The sequence below is a fragment of the Temnothorax americanus genome, unplaced genomic scaffold (assembly GCF_048541705.1).
Source record: "Temnothorax americanus isolate GAGA-0224 unplaced genomic scaffold, ASM4854170v1 Scaffold29, whole genome shotgun sequence".
Lineage (NCBI taxonomy): Eukaryota > Metazoa > Arthropoda > Insecta > Hymenoptera > Formicidae > Temnothorax > Temnothorax americanus.
The window spans coordinates 2871969-2891487 of NW_027509432.1; the positions used below are offsets into that span (position 1 = coordinate 2871969).

The 19519-nt window shown below is 28.5% G+C and overlaps 1 protein-coding gene across 6 annotated transcripts; it reads left to right on the forward strand.

The window, feature by feature from the left end:
• Positions 1–796: 796 nt before the first annotated feature.
• Positions 797–19514, forward strand: LOC143899872 (ATP-sensitive inward rectifier potassium channel 12-like). 6 transcript variants are annotated; one of them, XM_077410596.1, is made up of 11 exons: positions 797–1433; positions 2171–2471; positions 8723–8837; positions 9313–9545; positions 9837–10110; positions 10188–10380; positions 10478–10699; positions 10923–11170; positions 11467–11711; positions 11888–12065; positions 19385–19514. In XM_077410596.1, the coding sequence occupies exons 2-10, from the start codon at positions 2224–2226 to the stop codon at positions 12063–12065; spliced, it is 1956 nt and encodes a 651-aa protein (XP_077266722.1). In that variant the 5' UTR covers positions 797–1433; positions 2171–2223; the 3' UTR covers positions 19385–19514. The 6 variants fall into 6 exon arrangements, with proteins under 6 accessions (XP_077266722.1, XP_077266721.1, XP_077266723.1 ...); XM_077410595.1 differs by lacking the exon at positions 19385–19514 and adding an exon at positions 19241–19381; XM_077410597.1 differs by lacking the exon at positions 19385–19514 and adding an exon at positions 12290–13783.
• The last annotated feature ends 5 nt before the right edge of the window (positions 19515–19519 follow it).

Below are 19519 nucleotides of genomic sequence, written 5' to 3' on the forward strand. Positions count from 1 at the left end.
TTAAAATAAGTTTTTTTATTAGTTTATTATATCACATTCTTTGTACAAGAAACGTTCAGTTTTGAGTGCTTTCCAAACAAAGACCGAAATAGATTCTTGCGAAACTACTAACCTTTTCGTTGCTCTTTCTCTATTTTGCAATTTAAATTTAACCCCTTGGGCTAATTAACCACACCTGTCTTCTGCAATTATTCTACTGATGGAGGCGGTGCAAAGTTCACAGAAAATATCAAAATAAATAAAAAGAATATATTATAGAATAGAAATATAAAAAGGGAAGATAAATTAAGAACAGCTTGAAACAAAGAATATTGTCTACTCTAATTTTTCAATATAATTATCTATATAAATAAAAACAAACGTTATATACAAATAAAAATTACGAATATTATATTCCCTCAAAATCTGTTAAATTAAAAAAAAAAAAAAAAAAAAAAAAATACGTTTCACATTTCTTTAAAATATATTTAAAACAATATAGTATTAAAAAATATTTTAAACATTTATCTTAAATATAGATGTTTTAAACATAACGACTATAATGTACATTGAATTAATAATAATATTAAATTAACTTAGGTAATGATTTCAATGTTTCAATTCATGTTATTGGAATCTTTGTAAATTGTGAATTGATATGGATTTATTGTTGCGCTAGAATCTAAAAAATCAAAGTTCATAAAACCGCGGCGCAATCTTATATCCCGCGCAGCATGGTCACACACACGTCACGTCACGTTCCTCTTTCATGATGACGTGCATACGCCGCGTTTGTACGCACACGCACTCACGCTCACGTTCGCCCACGCGCACTAACGCGATTTATTTTCGCTTGACGATTCTTGCGATCGCGCTTTGCCGCAATCTCGGCGGAGCCTCGGTTGAACGCGCAAAATGACTGCCACCAATTCCCGAACAATCTGTGGATCAATAACTTCTTACTATCGCTATACTATCGTAGATTTCAATTTGTGATTATACTGTATGCTGTGCTCAAAAGGATCTTAGTTATAATTAAATATCTATCTTCGTGGAATGACGACATAACAAGTGAATTTGTGAGTGACGAAGCAAATATAAAATGCATAGTGGCGAGATCGGATTGAGAGGATCGCTTATCGTTTGGCGAAAAGGAATTAATAAATTATTCTGTATATAAAAATTATCACATTAAATAAATTAAGTTAAAAAAAAAAGAAAAAAAATAAGTTTCAATTTAACATAAAAATCAGGACTAAACATAAAATCCTAAAAATAAAAATTGAAAACAATTAAATATTTTTTATATGTGTATGATGTGTGATAGTATAGCAATATTATAAAAAATATTCGGATATATTTGAATAAAATAAAATGTGTTTTTGGAATGGAAAAAGGCACGGTGAAAAATTAAGTGAATGTATAAATATACATGAGCAACAAGTGTCCGTAAAGTAAGTAAAGTATTCAAACACGAATGTTCATAAGAATAAATTGCATATTATATTTTCTCAAAAGAGTATTTGAAATTCTTCGAAATTAGTAAAACACATTCGTCATCAATTCAAGGAAGTCAAATAAATCGCGATGTGAAGAACAACATATGGTCTTTAAACCGTATTTCAAGTTTCTCAATAAATCGTCTGTTGGATTTGTTAGAAGATTTTTATCTAAATATGAAAATTAAAAATAAAACATAATATAAAATTTGTTAAATACTAAACATGTTACAATTTTAAATATTTATTATAATTGTAATATATAATATAATTTTAATGCAAAACATAACTGTAGTTTTCTTCTAACTTAAAATATAAGTACAAATATAAAATTTTACAAAATTTTTAAATGTATTAATATAGTCTCACATTCTCCGACAAGAAAATCCTTTTTAACGCTCTAAAATCATTAAATTAAAATAATTTTTATATTCTTAAATCTCTTAAATATTATAATATTATTATTTGATGATAAATGAGAAAAATATCTTCATTATTAATGAATAATCATGTTATAACATTTAAATAAAAGAAATTTTGATTTTATAGAAATAAGGTAATCGAAATTAAACAATTTTTTATTTATTCTCTTTGTTTTAAATTATTCTTAAAAAGAAAAAAAGATTGCAAATTTTAATTAAAATCGTAATTCAATCTAATTCAATCAATTATTTTATCAAATAATGTCCCAGAAATATTAATGGATTAAGAAAGAATTAAAATAAGAGTAACAAGAAAAGAAAAAATGGACTACAAGGATCATGAGGAAGAACCCTCGACTATCACAGATCCCCATACTGTGCCTTTAGGCGAATTATTGGTGCACACGTCGATGCCGGCAGCTGCAGTCGCGGTAAAATTATGCGGTGAAAATTCTGCAGAGGAGATAGGTGAAATCGTCAATCAAAAGAGAGGGCATATCTTAAGCACATTTAAAAGAAGAACCTTCAATAGGATCAGCTTTAAGGGAGAATCAGGCCCTCTGTTGAACAGGTAAGAAATTCCGTCATTTAAAGATGAGTCTGATGAAATAATTCGAATTGTTGCATACCAAAGTATTAGATTCCGCTTATGGTAAAGTGGCAACCATAATGAGGTGCTATTATAACTTGAGCTCATTTTTGCTTGTCGCGAAAATTTCCTTAGACAGGAACTAACAATGCTAGTTAGTTGACTGACTATTGTATTGTTTAGAACTCCAAAAAGAAAACGTTGTTAAACAGTCACAGATTGCGTAATAATAAATGATGATACCTTGGTATAGTTTCTTACATCGACTGATGTAAGTACAAAAGAATTTTATTATAATTAAAACATATTTGTAAATAAGCAAATTCTTGTGTTAAAAAATGATTTAAAACTTAGAGAATATATAATAGTTTTCGTCAAACTGAATAAATAATGCCTACTCAATCTTTCTATACCTCATACCAACGTAAATAATAATTAATATAAAAGTTAATTTTATTAAAAATAGAAACAATTTTTTAAAAATTTAATTAAATCTAAAACAAAAATTTTAATGTTAATATGTTAATATTAATGTTTATTACGGGTTTATAATATTTAATTTTTATATTTTTAATTTTATAATACTAATTTATCTGTATATTAATAATTGTTATATATTTTTAACATCGTGTAAAGATAAACTAATATATTTCATATATATTATAATTTTTTAATTAACATTTTTTGTAGATGTTGTTTTATTTTTAATTATGATTAGTACACAACCAAGAAACACTAAACCAGAATAATAAAATAATATCAAAAATTGAAAAAAATATTAATATTACGCATAAAACTTTAATTTTTATGCGTGATATTAATATGATTTAGTTTTTAAACGTATGAATTTCATTGTTAATACTGTTCAAAACAATTCTTCGAAACAATAGAAACGTAACCTTGTACAAATATGTATGCATTACATAAGCTGTCGATAGAAAGAAGCTTATCGCTTCCGCGTACGATAATGTCGCAAAGAACTTCGTCACGATGATAGTTTAAACCGCATTTGGTTATTGTTAACTATATTTCCTAAAGCAAAATAATATATACAATAACTGTATAAAACAAAAAAATCTTATAACAAATATACTTATAACAAAATAACTAGGGTTATTCGAGAAAATTGGATAAAATAATTATCAAGAAGAGGTTATAAAATTAAGATATTTAAAGTTGTATTTAAAAATATATCTAAAACTTCGACAGTACCGGACGGATTGTAAAGTTGAGTATCTTTATACTGTCATGTGTAGAATGTTTATTAAATTTATCACACACTCTCTCGATATACATATTTAGCAACAGCGTTACTAAAATAGATAGGACGATGTAAAATCTGAAGCATAATGCGTGCTTTTACGAGACTAAAAATAACGAGCATTAATTGTTACTATTTCGTCGTTGACAGTTATCAGAAATGTTTCTTCTTCTCAATGAAAAAATAGGCATTTTAATATTATAAATCTCTATTCCTAAAAAAGAATTAAACAGCAGTTCAAAAAATGTAAAAATCATGCATATGCATGGAAAGAAAAAGAAATTTATGTAAATATTTAAATAAAAAGATAATAATTAGATAAAAAAATATATGAAGTATCATACTTTCTTCTTAGTAGAAGTATATCATATTCTTTTCTTGTTACAAGAAAAATAGTAATATTTAGTAAAAAACAGCAAAATAGTTATAATATATAGATATAAACTTTATAAACATTACTATGTCTTTTTAGTTTAAACAACTTTTTCATTTTTCTTATCGCAATTTTTCTCTCAATCTGTTATTTTCCCTCAATTTTCTGTAATAGGCATTTTTCTCTCTGAATATTTTTCGCATATTTTGCGTTTTGCATATTTGAATGCTTTTCAAACACTAAAACACTTTCAAAACCTAAAAATTATAATGTTATATTTTGAATTAAACATTCTAATATTATTATTTTAATGTTTAGATATTTCTTTTACTCTTCCATATTTATTATTCTTATAATGGAAAGTGTTTAGCATCATTGATTCCCCTCTTTGTGACGGTTCAACGAATTCCACAAATCGTGCCAAAGGACAAAGAGAAACCGTTTTGGCCCGCCAAGAACCGAAATTATATTTGCAGTATTCGACCAGCCTCGATTCTTTAACGAACGATCCTGATTAGCCGTGTTTGTATCTGTTTAATCAATTTAGTGTAAAATTATACAAAGAAATACACATTAGATACCGAAAATACACAAAATGTTTTAAATAAGTGCTTTAAAACTTATTAAATTAAAGAAAAAATATTTAGTCAGCATAACTTAGTAAATTAATTCTTTTGATGTAAACAGCGATTTTCTATTACGATAATGTAAGTTACATATCCGCATCTGTTCTAGTATAAGGATAAAGGATTATCCATTATTATCATGATTATACTCTTTAATACGTAAATGTGCTTGATTTATTGAGTAGAATCTCAATAGACAATCGAGATTATCAATTAGATATGCAATAAAATATAAATTTATTATCAATGGTAAATCTCGTTATTTTTATATGAGGAAATGGTCGGCATGTAATTTATGTTTTACTTGAAATAGCTTTACTGTTGTGTCTATGCTAAAAATATTCAGACTGTCTAATAACATCATACATTTTTCAAAACGTTTTATCGGCTCTCTGTGAGGTTCTTTTTTATCTACAATTAGTTTGCGACTTACGAGCGACCTAAGTCTGTTTCCGTTCTAGATGTGAAAAAACTACGTTTTAAAAGAGGTGTAAAAGATTTTGAGACTAGTGCTAAGAAAAGTGCAGCAAATATAAGTATTAGTGTTTATTACTGTTTACAGAATTCTTCAGATAACAAATGTTATATACGCGAATGACAACGTTCAATGTGAGTGTAACTCTTTATTTTTTCGAATTATTCAGTAAAGGTATTTTGTCAATGGCATTTCAGAAAACGTACTGTAAATTTGTTTTTTTATAGCTGACATTTTATTTATTAATATAGCTAGATGGATAGAAGGCGTAATAAATTTTTATAATATACATTTATGGATAGATAAAAATTCGTATGTTATTGTTAAATTAAAATATCAATATCAACAAATGTTAAGCTAATGGATAAGCCTTTCTGATGAAACTCGTAAGATTATTTATTTTAACAAACAAATTAACAGATTATTATTGCTATGTAGTACATAATTTAGAAATATCTTTGCAAAATATGCTCTCTCCTAAACGAAAGACTACACTGAGAAAAAGAAGTTGTTAACTTGATTAAATGCGCGTTCACTGATTACCATATTAAAAATTAAAAGTAATCAATTAAACGTATTTAGTTAACAACTTTTTTTCTCAGTGTACGAATATGATGTCAGTAATGTATCTTCAAAGTAATGTAGCTCTAGAATTTTCGTGGGGATTTTAAAAGTTTGATTTCCAATAAACAATTTACATTTACAATGATAAGTAGAGAGAAACCGCTTGTCAAGCGGCTCGAAATAAATCAAGAGTTTTTGAAAAAATGCAGAATTCGAAGATATCAAATCTGCATTGAAATAAAAGGATGACAAATAAAATGCTTTTAATGGGAAATTAAATTAATAAAATGACAAAATAATTTCATTGATAATTCTCTGTTTTTTTTTAAATACCATAAGCGATAAATAGCCGCAGTCAGATAATTTTCATTATCGAAACAGAAAATCGCTGCTTACTCTGAGGACGTTGATTACATTTATATTAACTATTTTTTAATTTAGTGAAAATAGAAATTTGCAAAAATTTGAAAAAACCACCTTTTTGACACATTTTGTATAGATATAGATGTTTCTCACGAACAGTTATTATTTCTGTAGTCGTAATAATAATCATTAATTTTAATTCAGATTCTCTTTGAACAATTCAGGATCCGTCTTTCTTGGACAAAAAAAAAAAATTATTTTTCAACTTTTGACATTATGTATATTTCTGTAATTAAAGCTTGCATTAAAGTTATCTGTTAAAGTATGCTCCAATATAATTAATCGGACAATTCCACCATCTATTCGTCTCTGTCAAAATATAGTTTCCACAAAGCTTTTTAATAACTTATAACGATAAAAGTTATAAGTTATAAGTTAACTCGAAAATTGACATTTTCCTAGAAAAAAAGTTTATAGTTCAAGATTTATTGAAAAATTTGTCAAATAAAGGATTGTAGGATACACTGCGATAGGTAGTACAATAATATTTTAGTAGTAAAGTATATTTTTGTTTTTGTGTGAGTTATATTATTCCGCAAAGTTTAGTCTCCCAATTGTGTATTCCTAAATAATTTTATCCAAATAAATAAATCGATTATTTATTTTTACGATATAAAGGATAGAGAATAATGAGTTAAATGAGTGGCGGATATTAAAATTCATCGATCTTGCGCCGATCGCAAAAAATGGAAATGACGAATTTAGAACGTCATTCGTCGGATGGTGAGAAGATGTATTATGTATGTGAGACAGGCAGGTTATCGGGACTACGACGAGCGATCTCACAAGTGTCTATGATGGTCGTCAAAGCGACGACTTCCGGCGAAGCGGCATGGCGCGACGAATTGCTCAAGTATAATAATCATTCTCAATAAGCCTCTCTTTTCTTCTTATCTCTCTTCTCTGTTTCATATATATACCGCGAATCACTGCACATTTAGGTCACATTAACTGTATATATTTATACACGTAAAATGTTTCGATGATATTTTACTCAAAAATTCTCTTAATTCTTCTAATTTGAAATCGGTTTCTTCTCAACAACGTTATTAATGTTAATCATTGCATATAAAATGTCGTTCAAAAGTTGCATTTTACTTTTATAAAGAACACTTTCATAAAGTAAATATTTCCGGATAATCTAAAATATTACAATGATTATACAATATTACGATAATCTTTTCACACAAATGTGCAAAAAGAACATTTTATATGCCATGATTCCCAATATTCTTTCATTTTTAGCCGAACAAGCGTGGAATTTATAAACGGCAGATATTTCATTAAGATTGTATGCGAGAAGTATTTCTTGTTTCGAAATAATCGCCCACGTTTCATCGAGACGAGAAAGTGTTCACGATTATGGCAATTTACGATAAGCTTATACATATAGTAGCATATAGCATATAAGCGTATAGAAGAGACACACCGTTGGAAGATCGTGACAAGCGAGTTTCTAATTGCAAATTTTTTTTATGAGAATTTATTTCTTATTATTTTTTTTTATTATCAGACGTGTAGGTATGTAAGTACTCATGCACATCACTCACGCATTCGTATATATGCGTAAATTTTTTATGTATACAATGTTAATTATTACATATATTTTTACAATAATTTATTTAATATTAATTATATATGTGTGTGTGTGTTCTTTCTTCTTGTCTCTTTTTTATTAGAAATAAAACATAAAATAAACACGAATTACATCTTTTCCAATTTTTTCTCACGTGTCATAATATATATATATATATTACACATATGTATATACTACATATGTATATTACATCATGTATGTTCTATATTCAGGTCGATATAAAATCGGAAGAGATTAGTTTCACGATTATATAATTTTAAAATAAGATCTTGAATGAATCAGTTACTATTTAGTTTCAAATGAAATAATTATTGATCTGGTCAATGGCGTTCTAAATTCGCGTGATTTCGCGCAACTTTCAACCCTGACATATTGACCTGTGACTCAAATAGATCGACGGCGGCTTTTTGGCATCGCGAATATTTACGAACGTCATACATAGTTTGAAGTTTGTTTGCATTTTTACAAACATACTTACGGAGAACGGTTGCTTTGTAAGAATTTATTCTAGTTTATATATTATAATCTTTTTTTTATATTTCTTATTAACTTACTTAAATTAAAAGATTATTTAAATTTTTTAAAGTTAATAAGCTATCTCTAGCTATGTTAAATAGTAATAAATATAGATTTCTGAGTGCTCAAAAAGATGGAACTTCTCGATGAGTCCATTGCTCAGACTTTGAATATTTAAAGTCTTTGATCTACAGATCTCCGCAAAAACGACAAGATTATATAATAACACGTGTAAACCGTTGATGTTTCACTGACTAAAATTATATTCTAGAATTGTTAACAATTATTTTTGACACAATTTACAATTAATCTGTTCATTTATATACAGCCTAAATTTGCACGAATGGAAGATTAAAAGCGGTTTATTATAAATTAATTTAATCCATTTTTCTTTTAAGGTATCGCCAAACCAAATTTAGCACCAGAAGAGTTCGCAAAAGAGTTGTTTTTAAACATGGTGACTGTAATGTCGTTCAAGGAAATGTCGCCAAACGACGTCGGCGGTATCTTCAGGTAAATATTTTTGGCATAAAAGATATTAATAAAAAAAAATACAAATTTGAGCTTTAATTTGTAATATAAAACATATTATAATTTTATATAAAACATTATAATTTTCATTATTTCAAAGCATATTATAATTTTCTTAAATTTGTTATCTATTAACTTATATTTGAAATAAGTAAATTTTTAGTATAACTGATTATTTCAATTAATCACGGTTAATCAATAATTAATTGGCCAATTATTGAGAAAACACAATAATTGCAATTAACCAAAACCGATAATATCGAAATGCCCCACATTATTTTAAATATATTATATTAATAAGATGTAACAAATCAGAGAAATTAAAAATTTCTTATTTATTTTCTATTTTTATTGTTTTTAATAATTATCATATACATCCTCTAATTTTATAGATATACGCTATTTTGTTGTATTTATCATAACAAGAATTGTACGCAGTTAACTGATTCATTTGCAGGACATTTTCACAACATTGGTTGATGCACAATGGCGATGGACGCTCTTGGTGTTCTCTATGAACTTTTTGTTATCTTGGCTAGGGTTCGCGCTTATATGGTGGCTGATCGCGTATAGTCATGGCGATCTTGACCCTCAGAATTATAATAATCAGACTTTCACTCCCTGCGTCGTGGATATACGTAATTTCGCGAGCTGCTTCCTGTTCTCCGTCGAAACGCAACACACAATCGGGTAAATAATTACTTTTACATCATCATATATCTTAATATCGTTATAATAATTTGCTCTGTTATTGCATTGGTGTGATTACACCGTAGTGATTACTATATCATTATAACTAGATATTACTTTATATTATTTTTCTTTTCTCTTTTGTTTTCTCTTCTTCGTCACAATCATTACGATTTCAATCTCTTTCTTCTTGTCTTCTCGTTTTTATCAATCTTTCCGTTTCTTATAATGTATAATAATTCGTAATTATATGTCAGCGCATTATTTTTTATTAAGATATAAATGATGTAGATATGGGGCGAAGCATACGACGGACGAATGCCCAGAGGCAATTTTCACATTATGTATTCAATCGATGACTGGAGTGATCCTGCAAGCGTTCATGGTTGGCATCGTCTTCGCCAAACTGTCACGTCCTAAAAAGCGCACGCAGACCCTACTCTTTTCGCGTAATGCTGTCATTTGCCAACGAGACGGTCAGCTCTGCCTTATGTTTCGCGTCGGTGATATGCGCAAGAGCCATATCATCGAGGCTCACGTGCGTGCTCAGATGATCAAAAGAAAGGTAATTGTATATCTCTATTGTGTATAAAGAAGAAATAATATGACACGTTTGATCGCAGTTATTTGTATATATTTCAGGTTACTAAGGAAGGTGAATTGCTGCCGTTTTTCCAGACGGAACTAAAAGTGGGAGACGATGGAGAGGAGGATAAGATTTTCTTCATCTGGCCTACAACGATCGTTCATAAAATCGACCGGTACTCGCCACTGTACAAGGTATCGGCCAGCGATATGTTGCGAGAACGATTCGAAATTGTCGTGATATTAGAAGGCAAGGATGTTGTCATGTCTTGTTGACAGTTTGGAACAAAATTTGAAATTCTTAGCTTAATATAACAACAATAATAATTGTTATTAATTACTGATAGGAGTAATTGAATCCACCGGCATGACAACGCAAGCGAGAAGCTCGTACTTGCCGTCGGAGATTTTATGGGGTCACCGGTTCCAGCCGATCATTACCTTCCGCAAGGAGACTGGTGAATATGAAGTAAATTATTCTCTTTTCAACAACACTTACGAGGTGGATACCCCACTTTGCTCTGCCGCTGACCTCGATCGTATTCGGGCGATGCATCGCTCAAAAACTGGTAAAAATTTATTATTTTTCATATATTAATAAATTATACTTATAATTTCTCCTCCTTTTATCTTTTATGTTATTTTTAATATTTTATACTTTTTCTCTACTTCTTGTATTGTGTTTCTACATGCATATATTTTACGTTACCTTTTTTCATGATATTTTTTTTAAATATTGCGAATTAATCTTGTTAATTACTAGTCATCATTAATTGACAATGTATTTTGTAGAACGTCTTAGCTCAAATACATTTCCGGAATATCGCGAAACTTATAGTAGCAGTTCCTTAACGATGTCTTCTGCGTCAAGTCTGAGATCTTCAACTGGCGAGTTACATATGCAAATGCCAATGATGATGTCAACGACTCCTCTAAATCCAATACCGGTGATAATCACTAGATCAGAAGATTCTGTCAGACAAGATAGCATCAATATGCATCCTGACACATCACTGTCGTCTTCTTCCGTACAAAATGAGGTGATGATCAGTTAAAATTATGTAAATAAATGATATGTGCAGGATGTTTTACTATTCCAGTTATATGCCATTTTGTAATAAATTATTAGCGAAGAGATTTCTTTCCAATGTTTTAAGAATCAAGGTCTCTTTTATAAGACAAATAGATACTGCTACCAAGTTAGCCAGATATGCAGACCCTTATTGTGCAGATAGATGATAATTATTATAAATCTCTTATCTTTGCAAATATACAATTATAATAATAACATTGTAACAATACAAGTTATGTATAAATGTTATTTTTTAATATTTAGGTGACAACGGAGGAACATCATGATATCAAGACTTCAAAGGATCAAGAACATTATGATCGTGCTTTGGAGAATATTAATGCATCCTTAAAGAAAAGCAGGAATGAAAAGGAAGATAGAAATGGATTAAAGACAAAGTTATATTTGAGAAGAAACGAAGAAGTAAGATTGAAATCTAAATCTGTTGTGAAAGAAGCTCAAGAAAGCGATTTAAAGAGCTCACTTTGCAGAAGTAATTCAGATATTAGGTAGGCGAAAAATTGTATATATTCAATTTTGTATATGTATATGAGTATACTGTGTATATTGTATAATATGTATATCATGTATATGCCAACAAATATTTTCTTGGAATATTTTGTGTTATTCATTTAATTTAAACATTTTGCGTCTAATGGACGATTATTTGAATTTTCTAAAATAGACAGAGGAATACTACGAATTCTTCAGAGAATCCCGTTATGCCCAGAAAGTCCAGTGTGTCCAGCGACGATCACAAGATCAAGGACATTTCCGAGAAGACAAATTTTATTATCAACGAGGAAGCGTTAATAAACGATCCTAATAATTCCCAAAATATATATTTAACCGAGCAAACATAGGTAAGTGTTACAAGAATAATTAAGCTCTACTTATAACACATGGAATCTACATACACTGTATACACAGATGGTGTATATATATATATATATATATATATATATATAATTATACGTATATAGAAATAAATTAAAGAATGAATGTATTCTAGACAAAGATTAAAATACAATTATACATAATTAAATACGTATAAAATAAATTAATATACAAATATATACATATACAGGTGTATAAAATGAAACATTTAATATGACAATCGCAAATATTTAGAAAAATGCATTGTGTGTGTGAAAGAGAAAAAGAAAACCAAGAGTGAGAGAGAAAAACAAGCGACTCCTCTTCATTCCTAGTGATTAATAAAATCTTTATTTGATATTTTTGTATACGTCACTATTAATGAAGTAGATAATCATTGTACGAAAGTCATATATTTAATTATTCTGAACGGTTAGTTCTTCAAACAATATTGCTACATATTCGTAATATTCTTGTACATACTTCTGTCCATTTACAACATCATTCCTTGCTACGATAGACCACCGATGGCCTCTACTAGATTTTCTCTATTCAGTCGTTTGACATTTTAATTATAAATACAAGCATTATCATGAATGTCATTATTTAATATGTAATTATTATATGTATATATAGAGTAATTATCATATCATGTATCGTCAGGGGCCTTCGCGGCGTAGCAACCGGTTTTCACTCATGCACTATGTCACATATAATCATTAAATTTTATTATTTATTATTATTTTGTTTTGTGTTCTATATATTAAATTATATGTTACTTAACCGTTCATACTTTCACATTTATAAAAATTCGCACGCATAATTGTTCCTAGAAAGTATAAAATGTAAATTAAAAGAGAGAGAGAGAGAGAGAGAGAGAGAGAGAGAGAGAGAGTAATGTTATTGTTTAATATATTCTTTAAAGAGTCGGAGTTTGAATTTCAACATACCTTAAAGCAACATTTTTTTACATTATTGACAATAAAGGAGAAGAAATTTGAAATAGATAGTGTTATTACCTCACTTTATACACGCCGGCGCTTGTGTACGTCATATTTGTATGCGTATACATTGTTACATATATACAGAGTAAACTAATAATAACTGTCACTACTTAAAGTATTTTTCAAATACAAGTGAATACATTTTTTTAGACTAAAGCTATTGCGTTAGCTAAATTCAAAGAGACATTGAGTAGTAGTATTATATGTATGTGTGTGCGCGCGCGCGTGTATATGCGTATGTGTGTGAGTAAAGAATAGTATTTTTAATTCAAGTATATAAAATAAAGTTATATTAAAAATAGAAAAATACAACAAATAGAATAAGATGATAACGTTGTAATATTATAAAATATTATTATGATAAGAAGGGGAAAAATTTTCTCTCTAAATTCGTTTATTATATACGGACGTATTTTAGTGAAATTACAATTTATTAATTTTACTTTAGCGAAAAGTGGACAAACAGAAAGAGCAATACTTCTTTCTCATTGTCAGTCAGAAAATTGATTAAATAATTAATTTGAATGTACACGCAAAAAAATTAGTGTCAAGAAACACCGCTGTCGTTTATGTGATGTTCGTGGTGTCATATGTGACACACGTGACGAACGTGTTAAGCGCGCGAGACAAGATTAAGAGATTGACTGGTGCAATAATGAGGGCACTTCCCGGCATTAAATTCATCCCTCTTCTATGACTCTCATCATTAATTCTTCACCTAGGCAACTTCGACCAGCTCTTCTTATGTTATAGAAGGCACATAATCGAAAAAATTTATTTTTGATTAATTTTGCATTATTCTAAACTTATTCACTCTAAATTTGATTGTGCGTATTTCTTTTATATTTACAATGCGTTCGAAAATGAACAAGAATTTTATAGTCTTAGAGACAGCAATGATTGTTATGTAGGTAATTATGCCATTTCTAAAAAATTATAGGCATTTTATAAGTCTGAAAATTATATAATTTTAATTTATAATATAGCATTATATCATAAATTCAAGAAGTATTTTATAACAATACCAAATATGTAATATTTTCTAAAAGTTAAAATAGATACCAAAAATTTTTTCAAACTTTTTTATTTAAATATATTTAATTTTGATCATTAAGGACAATTCACAACCTAAATTGTCTAAATTGGTGTACGAAGATTGTTATATTATGATTAGAATAAAAATCGATTATATATGGATCATGAAACATTACATTGAATACCAAGGACAGAGAACACTTTACTTGGCCGGTCTTTAATCGTTAAAGCCCGGATGCTGCGTAGTTAGAAGAACTTAAGTCGCACGAATGCACCGCATGACGTTTTTGTGCCCTAGTTAGGACAATTATTTGATAACCTTCACCGATAAATTCGGCTCATTTTAAGCGTTTCTCAACGTAAAAATATATCAATTCATAGTAGACTTTGCGTGACTGAGAGTATATGGATTTACAGAGTATAATAATAACAAAAATACGCTAAAACCATTGATGAGCTCAATTCCCTTTATATGCGTATACTTATATAAAATTAATATTGATCCCACTTTCTTGTGTAACTCGTTTTTATGTATTTCTATTAAATGCATGATATTCTAGAATTTTACATTATGAATTGTCTCTATAATATCATATGTGACTTAATAATCATTTGCATAAAAAAATATATAACATATATAGGTTCATATATATTTTTCAATGTTGAGTTTAAAGTTAAATTAAAAAATAATGAAATATAACTTTACTATTTGATCACTCTTGATTTGTAAAATTGAATGCACATTGCACATCATGACAGATTTTCGCGAAGTATAAATAAATCCGCGAATCATGATTCGCGGTGCATGCTGAATAATCTACATATCAGACCGAGGACAGACGGACCGTCCGCATTTGCCATTTGCAAGGTGATACGTTTTTTCCATTCTTAACGTAACTGTCATCCTAGACGACGGCCATTGTCATCGGGATGCTATGTTACTCTCGTAACCTTCTTCAAAGGTATCTTATGTTCACGTATGTCGTATGATATTAATTTACTTTAACTAAAAATTGTGGAATTTATCGACTTTTTTTCTAACTTTCTCTTCCATGCATGTTTTTTATTTTGAAATATCTCAATGTATGTACGCATATATTTTTTAATAATTAAATAAAAAATATACGTATAATTATTGTATATATATATATATATATATATTTATATTTCAAATATTACACACGCATATAAATATAATAATATTTTATATGTTATGCGTAATACTGTAATCAATTACATTTTATGCTATGAGAGATCTAAAAGATTAATAGTCAATCATCTCTACGTTTATCTCGACGAGTCGATAAACTTCACAAATAACTATGTTAGCATAGATACGTGCGCACGTAATTAGATTCAATTGGAGTCATATGGTTAATAATAATGTAAAAAATCGGTAATTTAAACCGTTCAATCAAATATATATACTATGTATCTCAAATCACAGATACGATTCCAATAACTTTGATAGCACAATTTAACGTCTTTCTAACAAAAGAAATGCAAAAGTTATGGAATACGAAGTTTTAATCTTTGAAATGTGAGCATTATGAAATATAACATAAAAAATATAAATGAAATAAAAAATTTAAGATATAAGATTTTCGTATAAAAGTATATAAAGTTAGAGTTATCCTGTTACACTTTTCTTAAAGTTATACTGAATTCAAATATAAATTTACAAAGCTATATAAATTATCTACTATCTGTATAATTTATCTACTTAACATAGTCTAATCTAATTTAACTTTCGTTGAGCATGTATAATATATATTGAATTATAATAATATTAAATATATTGACTGTGCTAATTTTGATTTTATGTTTACATGAATGTTTACGTCCAAATTGCTGTTTATTATCAATAATTAGAGAATAATTAATCATTATATTACAGTAATATTTTAGATTGTTATTTCTAACGTTTAAAATAGTTTTGTGAACTAGTTTCATACAATATAAAATTATGGGAATCTGACCTACATATACTATCACACCTCATTATTATGTACACTGATACACAAATTATATAGAATTATAATCAATTATACAGAGCACATTAAAAACGATCCAAACTTTGATAAAAAGATCGAGAAGAATCACGAAATAAGTATAAAGAATGTACATATTTCGCACATGTTTCGAGCATGTGTAAACGTAGCCCTGAGATACTGTGAAGAAGACGCAGATGATATCACGCCGGATTCGACCGTGAAGATGCGGAACTTTCGCGTCGATTCTCGATCTCGTAAGCTAGTAGGAGGTGGCAAGAAAGAGAGGAATAAGATGAAATAAGAGAGAAAAAGAAATGGGAGGGGGAGCAGATGAAATGGCTGTGGACGGTCTGACGTCACTCAAAAAGCCTGTTGATGCAGCTTTTTGTCAATGTGAGTTAGCTCGCAGTTTCGCGAAACGCTTCGTCATCGATGTTATACGTATTTTCTCGTCGTGAAATATCAATGCAAACGCGAACGCGATATCTAGCATTTTCACAGTGATGCATAAAAATTCTCTAGAAAACGTCAAAGCTCCGAAAGATGAAAGAGGAAAAGTGTTTGGTAATTCAGTTTGGAGGTGAATCGTTATAAGCATGCGCAATTTGTGGAGATACGTAAATGAGAATGTAAACAGAGAGAATGTTCTAAACCGAGGAGCGTACAAAGTGAAGTGGAATGTAAAATAATATTTTTGGAGCTCTAGAGATATTATTCTGATTAGAATAATACACAGACTTTCTCTTGATTCTTATTTACAATGACATTTGAGAATTCCCCTTAAAGATTTTTGTTATAATAATGATTCTGTATTCCGGAAAAATGTGGGGATATTATTTTGGATTTTTTATTTAAATAAACCGTATTGTATTAAAATTTTGAGAATTACATATTTGTAAAGAATTTCATATATTATTATTAATTATATTGTAAATAATTTTCAAATCAATGTCGCGGATAAAATATTTTCATACTTTACGTCAAAATATTTAATAATCTGTAACTTTATTCGTATTTTTCGGAAAACAATCGTTGTTTTCAAAGATTCGAAAGCAATTGTTATCTTTCAAAGATAAGGCAGAAAATAATTTTTATCAGAAAAATTTAAATTAATAAGGAAAAATCCAATATCTATGAATAATATGAGAAAAATTTACTGCAATCAGTTAAAGAAATTTTTTTTTTATTAGAGATTAGCGCTCGGGATTTGTTTATTCTCGCGTTTAAAATTTGAAGTTGATTCGACACGCAAGCGCAGAGAATTTATGGATCCGCAAATATCTATATAGGGTTAATAGAGGCTTCCATATGTCCTCGCGTGCCCGTTGGGTTTCCGGCGCGGCAGGAAGCGTGCGGAAAGCGGAGAAGTGCCGTCACGCGGTATTAGGTTCATGATATTAAGTCCATTTTATACACTCTGTGAGATTTAACATTAGATTTTTTTTAAAATTTTATGTGCGTGTTATAAATTGCAATTATAATATTAGACTTATAATATAGATGGAGATAATTATTAACATAGATGTATTAATAAACAGTAATACTAATTATAGACACATAATATTTTAATTACATAATAATATGTGAATATATTAATGTAGAAACAATATTAGAAACAATTAATATATACGATACGTAACATATGCGTGGCTTGTATGCTTTATTATCTATGCACACAGAAATAGCAAATACATTTTATAAGTGCGTATAATAATATAACATATCAAGCTTATTATTCAAACCCTTTCAAATTTTCTATAATAACACAGAATTATAATTCTATATTTGTAATTTAATGTCTTTACAGTTGTAAATAAAATACAAGCAGATATTCTGATAATTTTTCAAGTAACTTTATAAAAGTATTTTATACTTATTTCTTATATTATAGTTTGTACATTTAATAAAAATTGCCTAGTATATTTTTAAATCTATATATAGAACTTTATAAATATGTAAATACAAAAAAAGTATCAAATATAATAATTTGCGTAGTAACAATTTTGCACCCAAATATATTTGCCCCTTTTTATACTAGATTGTTTAATATGGGCTTTATGCATATACGGTGATTAAGGCGTGCGTACTACCACCGCCTGCGCGCTATAAAGAGATAAACGCTATGGCGAGATCTCATGTGACTCGAGAGAGCGAACGAACATGGGTGAATTTAAAACAGTCGTAACCGTGACGCGCGTACGTGCGCTCGGTGTGAGTTATTGGAAAAGCGCGGAAAAACTACCATTACTTTTGAAGGTATGCCATTTTACTCTTCATAGGAAATACATGGAAAGGAACAAAATTACAACGCAATTACTCACTAATATTTTAATTTAATATAATTTTGTTATTAAAATAATTTTAATTTAAAAAAATATTTTATGTATTTATTATGTATAAAATATATATTAATCAACTGTTATATATAGAAAATTATAAATATAGTGACAATAAGAAAAAAAAATATTAGAATAATATATATAAATAATATATATTTTAAAAACATCTAATAATAAATTAAATATAAATTAAGTTCAAATATATATATTTTTTAAAACTTGCTCTATGTGTGTGTGTGAGCTGTAGTCTATGTTTTATTTATTTGAAGATAATTCACAATTCTTGAGAAAATTCTATTAGAGAAATTTTAGTCGCTAGTACGACTAAATTGACAGCATTTCTTCTACATTTAGAAAGTTACAAAAAGATTTATAACACAATCTATAAATATAGATTTATAATATTTTGAACATAATTATTTAAACGCAATATTATGCAGTTTTTGGTTTGCAAAACTATCTTAAATGTGTTAAAATTTACGCGCAAGTAAAATCATCAATTTTAAAGATTTCATGTCGTTTCGTTGGCGGCGCAAAATCATTCCAATAATTGTTAATTGATTGCCTCTTTTACGAATAAAAATTCTCAATCAAATATTGAAGGCGCATCATAATGACAAATTTATTGATCGTAATATCTACAGTTTTATAATAGCGAGAAGAAAATGCTTCTTTCGCTTATTCGAACTTACGTAACATATATGCTAATCGTATGTAACAAGCTGCTTGTCAATTAGCGTAATGTGATAAATAATACTCAATTGTCAAATGCAACTTCTTATTTACCCAGGGACGATAAAGGTCCAAAGCCTAAGAAGATCGAGCGATGCTGAATAATTGGCATTTCATCTCAAAGATCACATAAAAATCAGTGCATTTCAATTAATAACAAAAAAAAGAAGTAAATAATAAAGAGAACAATCAATCCATACAGATTAAAATTGAAGAAACAATCAGGGGAATCAAAATGAGATGATCTTCGTAAGAATAGATCTTAACAAATATAAAAGAGAAGAAAGAAAGAGTGTGCTGCAATGGAGTCGAAATCAGAGCGATTTTCTTCTTGAAG

Bases quoted from the DNA above. Each gene is read 5' to 3' on its own strand.
- LOC143899872 (XM_077410596.1), top strand. From the start codon at position 2,224: ATGGACTACAAGGATCATGAGGAAGAACCCTCGACTATCACAGATCCC. The intron at 9,546-9,836 runs GTAAATAATTAC...TAAATGATGTAG, and splicing joins GAAACGCAACACACAATCGG to ATATGGGGCGAAGCATACGA. The intron at 10,381-10,477 runs GCAAGGATGTTG...AATTACTGATAG, and splicing joins AATTGTCGTGATATTAGAAG to GAGTAATTGAATCCACCGGC.